Source organism: Nerophis lumbriciformis, linkage group LG04 (genome assembly GCF_033978685.3).
Source record: "Nerophis lumbriciformis linkage group LG04, RoL_Nlum_v2.1, whole genome shotgun sequence".
Lineage (NCBI taxonomy): Eukaryota > Metazoa > Chordata > Actinopteri > Syngnathiformes > Syngnathidae > Nerophis > Nerophis lumbriciformis.
Window position 1 is genome coordinate 54,435,001 of NC_084551.2, and position 10,000 is coordinate 54,445,000.

The window sequence follows — 10,000 nt, forward strand, 5'->3', positions numbered from 1 at the left end:
CATTTTACTCAAAAAATGTCACTATTTTACAAGAACAACAGAAATATTGGCAATATTGTGATAAAAGTCAGAATTTTGCATGACAAATGTCACCATTTTGCATTGAAAAGTAATAATTTTACATAAAAAAAGGAACAATTTTACGAAAAAATATTGCAATATTACAGAAGCAGAAAGAATATGAGAAATTGCTCCCAATTTTATGAGAAAAAAGTCGACACATTGTGAGTAAAAGACTGCTTTTAGTATTTTATTTTGTTTGTTTGTTTGTATTTTTTTTAATCTTCACTATTTACTTCAAGTTATTACAGTATGTCTCTATATACATTTTTTTTCTTTTTTCACCTGTCAATGTTTACTTTTGTATGCATAAAAAATCTTGACTTTGGAGCAATGTTCACGGACTCTAGTATTTGTCTCTCTATTTTTATGTTTATGTTTATGTTTATGTCATCACTTGTTCACACCTCCTCATATGGAAGCTACTTTTCCTTGTTGATGTCTCAAGAAGGGTTGAACTACAAGAACACACACACACACACACACACACTTTTTTCCTATCTTTCACAAAATAAATGCAAACATTTAAGCAGCATAAAGTGCAAATGTAGTTATTTTCTTACCTTCCTCAGATGAATTGTGTCTGAGAAGAACACAGAAGCACAGAAGGACTCTCCACATCTCCACGCTGACACTGACACTGGGAGAAGAGTGAGAAGTGTGTGTGTGTGTGTGTGTGTGTGTGTGTGTGTGTGTGTGTGTGTGCGTGTGTGTGTGTGTGTGTGTGTGTGTGTGTGTGTGTGTGTGTGTGTGTGTGTGTGTGTGTGTGTGTGTGTGTGTGTGTGTGTGTGTGTGTGTGTGAGGGGGCGGAGTCTATGTGCAGGAGAAGGATGAAGGATAGGAGAGAAGGAGGCGGTGTAATATTTACAAAGCAATGTCAACAAAATGCCATCGCCGTGGCGATTGTTTTTATTCCATGATAAATAAATATATATATTTTTAATGAACGCAAGCATCCCTCACAAAGTTGTTTTTAACCTTTGAAGACGCCAAATGTGAATAAATGTGAATAAAGGGGACACAATTTTAATAAATGTGAATAACTATGAATAAAAGTGAATAAAGGTGAAAAAAGGTGAATAAAGGTGATTAAATGTGAATAAATGTGAATAAATGTGAATAACGGTGAATAAAGGTGAATAAAGGTGAATAGATGTGAATAAATGTGAATAACTATGAATAAAGGTAAATAAAGGTGAATAGATGTGAATAAATGTGAATAAATGTGAATAAAGGTGAATATATGTGAATAAAGGTAACTAAAGGTGAATAGATGTGAATAAATGTGAATACATGTGAATAACTATGAATAAAGGTAAATAAAGGTGAATAGATGTGAATAAATGTGAATAAAGGTGAATATATGTGAATAAAGGTAACTAAAGGTGAATAAAGGTGAATAGATGTGAATAAATGTGAATGCATGTGAATAAAGGTAAATAAAGGTGAATAGATGTGAATATATGTGAATAAAGGTGAATAGATGTAAATAAATGTCAATAACTGTGAATAAATGTGAATAAAGGTGAATAAAAGTGAATAACGTCGAATAACGTCGAATAAATGTGAATAAATGTGAATAACTATGAATAAAGGTAAAAAACGGTAAATAAATGTGAATAGATGTGAAATAAAGGTGAATAAATGTGAATAAAAGGTAAATAAAGGTGAATAAAGGTAAATAAAGGTGAATAGATGTGAATAAATGTGAATACATGTGAATAAAGGTGAACAGATTTGAATAAATGTGAATAAAGGTGAATAGATGTGAATAAATGTCAATAAATGTGAATAAAGGTGAATAAAGGTGAATAACGTTGAATAACATTGAATAAAGGTGAATAGATGTGAATAAAGGTGAATAGATGTGAATAAATGTGAATAAATGTGAATAAATGTGAATAACTGTGAATAACTATGAATAAAGGTAAATAAAGGTGAATAGATGTGAATAAAGGTGAATAGATGTGAATAAATGTCAATAAATGTGAATAAAGGGGAATAAAGGTGAATAACGTTGAATAAAGGTGAATAAATGTGAATACATTTGAATAACTATGAATAAAGGTGAATAAATGTAAATAAATGTGAATAAATGTGAATAAATGTGAATAACTATGAATAAAGGTAAATAAAGGTGAATAAAGGTGAATAGATGTGAATAAATGTGAATAAAGGTGAATAAATGTGAATAACTGTGAATAAAGGTGAATAACGGTGAATAACGGTGAATAAATGTGAATAACGGTGAATAAAGATGAATAAAGGTGAATAGATGTGAATACATGTGAATAAAGGTGAATAAATGTAAATAAATGTGAATAAATGTGAATAACTGTGAATAAAGATGAATAAAGGTGAATAAAGGTGAATAAATGTGAATAACGGTGAATAAAGGTGAATAGATGTGAATACATGTGAATAACGGTGAATAAAGGTAAATAAAGGTGAATAAAAGTGATTAAATGTGAATAAATGTGAGCACACGCTGCTTGTTTCAGCCCGGTGGCGCCCTCTAGTGGACACTTTTAGAACTTCATGTTGTTGATGCTCCACTTTGTTTACGCTCCACTTCACTAAACACCTGCAGCTGATTCGTGGGGCCCCGCTGACACAATGTGGGGCCTCCGGGGCCGAGGAGTGTCGCTATAAAAAAGTGTTATATTGAAATAATAAGCATCACAAAAAGTATTTATTTACTTACTATTTGTAAGTAAATACTGTTTGTTACTATTACTGTTAAAACAGTTACAGTTACTATAATTATTACAATTACTGGTATTGTTACAAATACTGTCTTTGTTCTTTGTAATGTTAACGACCTAGTTACAGTTACTATTATTATTACAAATACTGTTTTAGTTACTTTTACTGTTTTAACAAGTTCCAATTACTGTTATTGTAACAAGCAGAGTTACAGTTACTGTACTGTTATTATTACAATTACTGCTTACACTTCAACTTATTGTTACTTTTACGGTTCATTTAGAAGTTACTGGTATTTGTCTACTTGGTTATTGCTACATTTAAATATTGTTACTGTTCCAATGCATTTATTTTCTACCGCTTGTCCCTCTCGGCTATAGTTACAAACACTGTCACCATTACTTTTACTCCTAAAAATACTGTTACAGTTATTGTTACCATTACTGTTATTGTTACAGTTGGTTATTGCTACATTTAGTTACTTTTACTAGTAATGTTGTTGTTACAGTTACTGTTGGTGTTACAGTTAGTTACTGTTTTAGTTACTTTTACTGTTAAGAACACTGTAACAGTTACTATTTACTATATGTATTTATTTATTATACATTTACTGTTACTGTTACAGTTGATTGTTGTTACATTTAGTTATTGTTAAAGTTACAAATACTTTTTGTTATTCTTATTGTCATGACTTGGTCCGGGGTGTGTGCTTTTCCAGGATGCAACGGAAAGTTGGCTCGTGCGAGACGGGAATGAAGGTACATGATTTATTATTATCAAAAAAAGGAATAAATGAAAGCGCGCACAGTGGCGGAGAATAAACTATGAAACCAAAAGACTATAGCAAAAAAGTACAAACAAAAAACACGCACAATGGCGGAGAACAAACTATGAAACCAAAAAGACTATAAATATGGAACAAAAACTTACTTGGCTTGGACAAAAATAGTTGCTTGAGGAATTGACATGGAAAGAAGTATCAGGCATGAACAGAGCATAAATGTGTTGAGGTCGTCAGGACGAGCAACAGAAAATGAATGAACTTAAATACTATGGACATGATTAGTGAAAGCAGGTGCGTGACTCAAAACGTGAAACAGGTGCGTGACGTGACAGGTGAAAACTAATGGTTGCTATGGTGACAAACAAGAGTGCACAATGAGTCCAAACGTGGAACAGGTGAAACTAATGGGTAATCATGCAAACAAGACAAGGGAGTGAAAAGCCAGAAACTAAACAAAACATGACCTAGAACAAAACATGATTACACAGACATGACAGAGCCCCTCCCTTAAGGACAGATACCAGATGTCCATAAAAAAAATAACAAGAGTCATGGGAGGGCGGGAGGGGGACATGGCGGTGGGTCGCCAGACCACGTGTCCCCGTATCCACCGGGGCAGAGTTAGGTGGCGGCGGCGAGTGTAACGCCGCTGCAACAGGCGAGGCGGGCGCCCAGGGAATGGCCACATTCGTGGCCGACTGGGAGGTGGGCGCACTTGGCGTGGCGGGCGACCAGGTAGCGGCCATATCCGTGGCCGACGAGGAGGGAGGCGCGTCGTCATCGTGGCAGACGTGGCTTGGCGTGGTGAGTCAGGCGGCGAAGCTCGGCGTGGCGCGTCAGGCGGCGAAGCTCGACGTGGCGCGTCAGGCGGCGAAGCTCGACGTGGGTCTTGGTCTTGGCGTGGGTCTTGGTCTTGGCGTGGGTCTTGGTCTTGGCATGGCGGGTCTTGGTCTTGGCATGGCGGGTCTTGGTCTTGGCATGGCGGGTCTTGGTCTTGGCATGGCGGGTCTTGGTCTTGGCATGGCGGGTCTTGGTCTTGGTCTTGGTCTTGGCATGGCGGGTCTTGGTATGGCGGGTCTTGGTCTTGGCATGGCGGCACTTGGTCTTGGCATGGCGGCACTTGGCGTCTTGGAGCTGCGACTGGCGGCACTTGGCGTCTTGGAGCTGCGACTGGCGGCACTTGGCGTCTTGGAGCTGCGACTGGCGGCACTTGGCGTCTTGGAGCTGCGACTGGCGGGACTTGGCGTGGAGGGTCTTGGTCTTGGCGTGGAGGGTCTTGGTCTTGGCGTGGAACTTGACGTGGTGGAGCTGGTGCTAGCCTTGGTGCGGCAACTGGTGCGGCGACAGGTGCTAGCCGTGGTGCTGCGACAGGTGCGGCGACAGGTGCTAGCCTTGGAGCAGCTAGCCGTGGTGCTAGCCTTGGAGCAGGTGGAGGTGGCCTAGCTGGGGGTGGAGGCTTGGCATGGCGAAAGACTGGTGGTGGCGGCCGTGCTGGAGGCTGTGGCTTGACATCGTGCTGCTGAGCCACCCCACCTGAACAATTCCCAGCCCTAGCCCCCCCCTCAAGGGGCGGATACCAGACGCGCTCCCTGCGGTCTGGAACTCTCTGTAGGGGTGGGCGGAGGAGGGCAGAAACTTCCCCATTAAATTGTCCAAATTGTCTTTCTTGTGCCTGGGATTGAGTGTGTGAAAAAAAATTGTTTTGTGTCTTGGGTGTGGCTTGAGTCCTGGGGAGCGGGGAATCAAAAGAAAAAGAATTCAGAAAAAAAAAATCCTGGTTTTTGACGTCATCAGGGCGAAGCCGGGCTGGCTGCTGCTTGCTTCCGCCCGGAGGGGGAGGGGCATGTGGGAGCGGCGTGTCCTGCAGGCTCGCGGAAGTTCTTCCTGACGTCCTTCGTCTTTGGCGGCGCTTCCGTGGCTGAGGTGACGCTGTGTCGTCCTGGGACCAAATGAAGTCTCTATACTCCATGGAGGAGTAGCGCCGCGTTTCCTCCTCCATCGCGCACAGGACCGCCCAAGAAGCCTCGTCGAAAATGTCCAACTCTCGTGCGGAAAAGCGAGTCTGCTGACGACCTACTGTCATGACTTGGTCCGGGGTGTGTGCTTTTCCAGGATGCAACGGAAAGTTGGCTCGTGCGAGACGGGAATGAAGGTACATGATTTATTATTACTGTTGGTGTTACAGTTAGTTACTGTTTTAGTTACTTTTACTGTTAAGAACACTGTAACAGTTACTATTTACTATATGTATTTATTTATTATACATTTACTGTTACTGTTACAGTTGATTGTTGTTACATTTAGTTATTGTTAAAGTAACAAATACTTTTTGTTATTCTTATTGTCATGACTTGGTCCGGGGTGTGTGCTTTTCCAGGATGCAACGGAAAGTTGGCTCGTGCGAGACGGGAATGAAGGTACATGATTTATTATTATCAAAAAAAGGAATAAATGAAAGCGCGCACAGTGGCGGAGAATAAACTATGAAACCAAAAGACTATAGCAAAAAAGTACAAACAAAAAACACGCACAATGGCGGAGAACAAACTATGAAACCAAAAAGACTATAAATATGGAACAAAAACTTACTTGGCTTGGACAAAAATAGTTGCTTGAGGAATTGACATGGAAAGAAGTATCAGGCATGAACAGAGCATAAATGTGTTGAGGTCGTCAGGACGAACAACAGAAAATGAATGAACTTAAATACTATGGACATGATTAGTGAAAGCAGGTGCGTGACTCAAAACGTGAAACAGGTGCGTGACGTGACAGGTGAAAACTAATGGTTGCTATGGTGACAAACAAGAGTGCACAATGAGTCCAAACGTGGAACAGGTGAAACTAATGGGTAATCATGCAAACAAGACAAGGGAGTGAAAAGCCAGAAACTAAACAAAACATGACTTAGAACAAAACATGATTACACAGACATGACACTTATTGTTTCTGTTATTGCTAATGTTAATGTTCCAGTTACTGTTACTGTTAAAAACACTGTTACAGTTACTATTATTGTTACATTTACTGTTACTGGTGTCAAATGTTACCGTTAATGTTTCCGTTACAATTACTGTTACAGTTGTTGATTGCTATATTTAGTTGTGTTACTGTTACTTGGTACTGTTAAAACTGTTACATGTACTGTTTATTATTGCAGCTACAGTTACTGTAACCGTTAGTTAGTAACTTTCATTGTTACTGTTCATGTTGCAGTTAGCTATTCTTAGTTTGTTATTGTTACTCCTTGTGTTACTTTTACCGTTACAACACAGTTACTATTATTATTCCAGTTACTGTTATTATTACAAACACTGTTACCGTTACTGTTGTTATTGTAATTGCTATTAATGTTACTGTTTACACTTAGTAATTGTTACTGTTACAAATAGTTTTTTTAAGTGTGTTAAAATTACTTTTTGATCCCTCGGGTGGTACTGCATCAAAAAGCGACATATGTGTGTAAAGGATATCACCACATGGGCTCAGGAACACTTCAGAAACCCACTGTCAGTAACTACAGTTGGTCGCTACATCTGTAAGTGCAAGTGAAAACTCAAATATGCAAAGCAACAGCCATTTATCAACAACACCCAGAAACGCCGCCGGCTTTGCTGGGCCCGAGCTCATCTAAGATGGACTGATGCAAAGTGGAAAAGTGTTCTGACGAGTCCATATTGGAAATTGTTTTTGGAAACTGTGGACGTCGTGTCCTCCGGACCAAAGAGGAAAAGAACCATCCGGATTGTTCTAGGCACAAAGTGTAAAAGGCAGCATGTGTGATGGTATGGGGGTGTATTAGTGCCCAAGACATGGGTAACTTACACATCTGTGAAGGCGCCATTAATGCTGAAAGGTACATACAGGTTTTGGAGCAACATATGTCAACATCCAAACAACGTTATCATGGACGCCCCTGCTTATTTCAGCAAGACGATGCCAAGCCACGTGTTACATCAACGTGGCTTCGTAGTAAAGGAGTGCGGGTACTAGACTGGCCTGCCTGTAGTCCAGACCTGTCTTCCATTGAAAATGTGTGGCGCACTTTACAGTCTATTCAATTGAATATAAGTTGAAAAGGATTAACAAATCATTGTATTCTGTTTTTATTTACCATTTACACAACGTGACAACTTCACTGATTTAGGGTTTGGTAGAAAGAAGACGCACTAAAATGTCAGACACTGATTTAATAGAGTAAAGTAACGATTTATTAAATGTTGGTATCATTAAGAGCAGCAAAATGATGTTTTAAACGTATCATCAATGGAAAAAAGAATCTTCTTTCTGGTGTCTCAAAGCACTTTTGTGCCAAAATCCTTCCCACTCACACTATCCTAACCACCAAACAGGATTAAAGCAGAAGACTTTAATGTGTTGCTCTTCTTCAATATTTCATCTTTCTGCTTGAACATGAATCATATTTTCACTTTCACTTTAGTTGTTCTCCAGTGAGCATCATGCAGGTTGTTGGCGTCACCACTAAAAATGAAACCTTTCAACAATACCTGCTGAAAAATATCACTGCATCAAAGTATCACACACACAAAAAAAGTGCATGCAAAATATTGAAGTCATTAAAATGAGACATTTATTTCCATTGTAGTTCAGCAATGTAACAGGAAATGTAACAACAGTGTAACAGGAAACAGTCTGATGGAACACATATTGATATAAAAATAAAAGCACGAAGCAAAACACACATTGTTATACTGTACAGTGAAATACTGTTATATTGTAATGCGTGTATATATATATATATATATATATATATATATATATATATATATATATATATATATATATATATATACATACATACATACATACAGGTAAAAGCCAGTAAATTAGAATATTTTGAAAAACTTGATTTATTTCAGTAATTGCATTCAAAAGGTGTAACTTGTACATTATATTTATTCATTGCACACAGACTGATGCATTCAAATGTTTATTTCATTTAATTTTGATGATTTGAAGTGGCAACAAATGAAAATCCAAAATTCCGTATGTCACAAAATTAGAATATTGTGTAAGGCTAATACAAAAAAGGGATTTTTAGAAATGTTGGCCAACTGAAAAGTATGAAAATGAAAAATATGAGCATGTACAATACTCAATACTTGGTTGGAGCTCCTTTTGCCTCAATTACTGCGTTAATGCGGCGTGGCATGGAGTCGATGAGTTTCTGGCACTGCTCAGGTGTTATGAGAGCCCAGGTTGCTCTGATAGTGGCCTTCAACTCTTCTGCGTTTTTGGGTCTGGCATTCTGCATCTTCCTTTTCACAATACCCCACAGATTTTCTATGGGGCTAAGGTCAGGGGAGTTGGCGGGCCAATTTAGAACAGAAATACCATGGTCCGTAAACCAGGCACGGGTAGATTTTGCGCTGTGTGCAGGCGCCAAGTCCTGTTGGAACTTGAAATCTCCATCTCCATAGAGCAGGTCAGCAGCGGGAAGCATGAAGTGCTCTAAAACTTGCTGGTAGACGGCTGCGTTGACTCTGGATCTCAGGAAACAGAGTGGACCGACACCAGCTGGACTGCTGCTGAGTGGTCCAAAGTCATGTTTTCTGACGAAAGCAAATTTTGCATTTCTTTTGGAAATCGAGGTCCCAGAGTCTGGAGGAAGACAGGAGAGGCACAGGATCCACGTTGCCTGAAGTCTAGTGTAAAGTTTCCAAAGTTGGGGTGCCATGTCATCTGCTGGTGTCATCAACCGTTTGTCCTTTTTGAGGTTGCGGGGGGTGCTGGAGCCTATCTCAGCTGCATATATATATATATATATATGTATAATCTTGCAAGCGAGTAACAACCTCTGATTAATCATGATTAATCCAAATTCAAACATGTGATTAATCCTCTTTTTAAAAACTTATCATTTGGCAGCACTAATGGTTTGTACAATTATAAGATTATTTTATAATGTTGTTTATCCACAAATGATTTATTGTTTATTAATGTAGTTTTATGTTTCAGTGTTAAAAAGCAAACAGTGTTAGCTTTATTTGAGAACAAAACAAACTTTAAAACTAAAGTTCATGCTTGATTGAAATAGCGGCGATACTGATAGTCGATACCAGATTGATAACATTTTCAGGAAATGTAACAATCACAATATAATTTTGTCAAAAGTGCAAAATAACGACAAAAAAACCAACAACAAAGTAACGACAAATGAAATACATGTTGTGTAAAGAATCTGTTGTGCAAATTTTATTATCATTTTGTGAAAAAGCAAACATGATAAAGACACATTTAACACTTTTAAAAAATGTAGTCCAGATTAAAAACAATTTTTTTGTCGTCGTTCATGTTCATAAAGATAAAATGTTTTGCAGAGGTGCACTTATAACAATTTTACAGACACATGACACTGTTTTAAAATATTATAATTGAGAAGCACTGGTTAACGTCTGATTGGAATGGTGGCCGATACTGAAAGTCGAT

General features: G+C 38.6%; 2 protein-coding genes across 2 annotated transcripts in view; both read right to left on the reverse strand.

Annotated features, from left to right (window-relative positions):
• Positions 1-687, reverse strand: part of LOC133604004 (ephrin type-B receptor 5) — a 98,875-nt gene extending 98,188 nt beyond the window's left edge. Inside the window, exon 1 of the mRNA XM_072913059.1 lies at positions 624-687. Coding sequence (XP_072769160.1) covers positions 624-681 — 58 coding nt within the window. The 5' untranslated portion in view covers positions 682-687. The remainder of the gene's footprint in view (positions 1-623) is intronic.
• Positions 688-8,866: 8,179 nt separating this feature from the next.
• The window catches only part of LOC133604038 (solute carrier family 2, facilitated glucose transporter member 1-like), a 51,898-nt gene continuing 50,764 nt past the window's right edge, over positions 8,867-10,000 (reverse strand). The window contains exon 12 of the transcript XR_012050393.1: positions 8,867-9,316. The gene's annotated coding sequence lies outside the window, so the exon portion shown is untranslated. The remainder of the gene's footprint in view (positions 9,317-10,000) is intronic.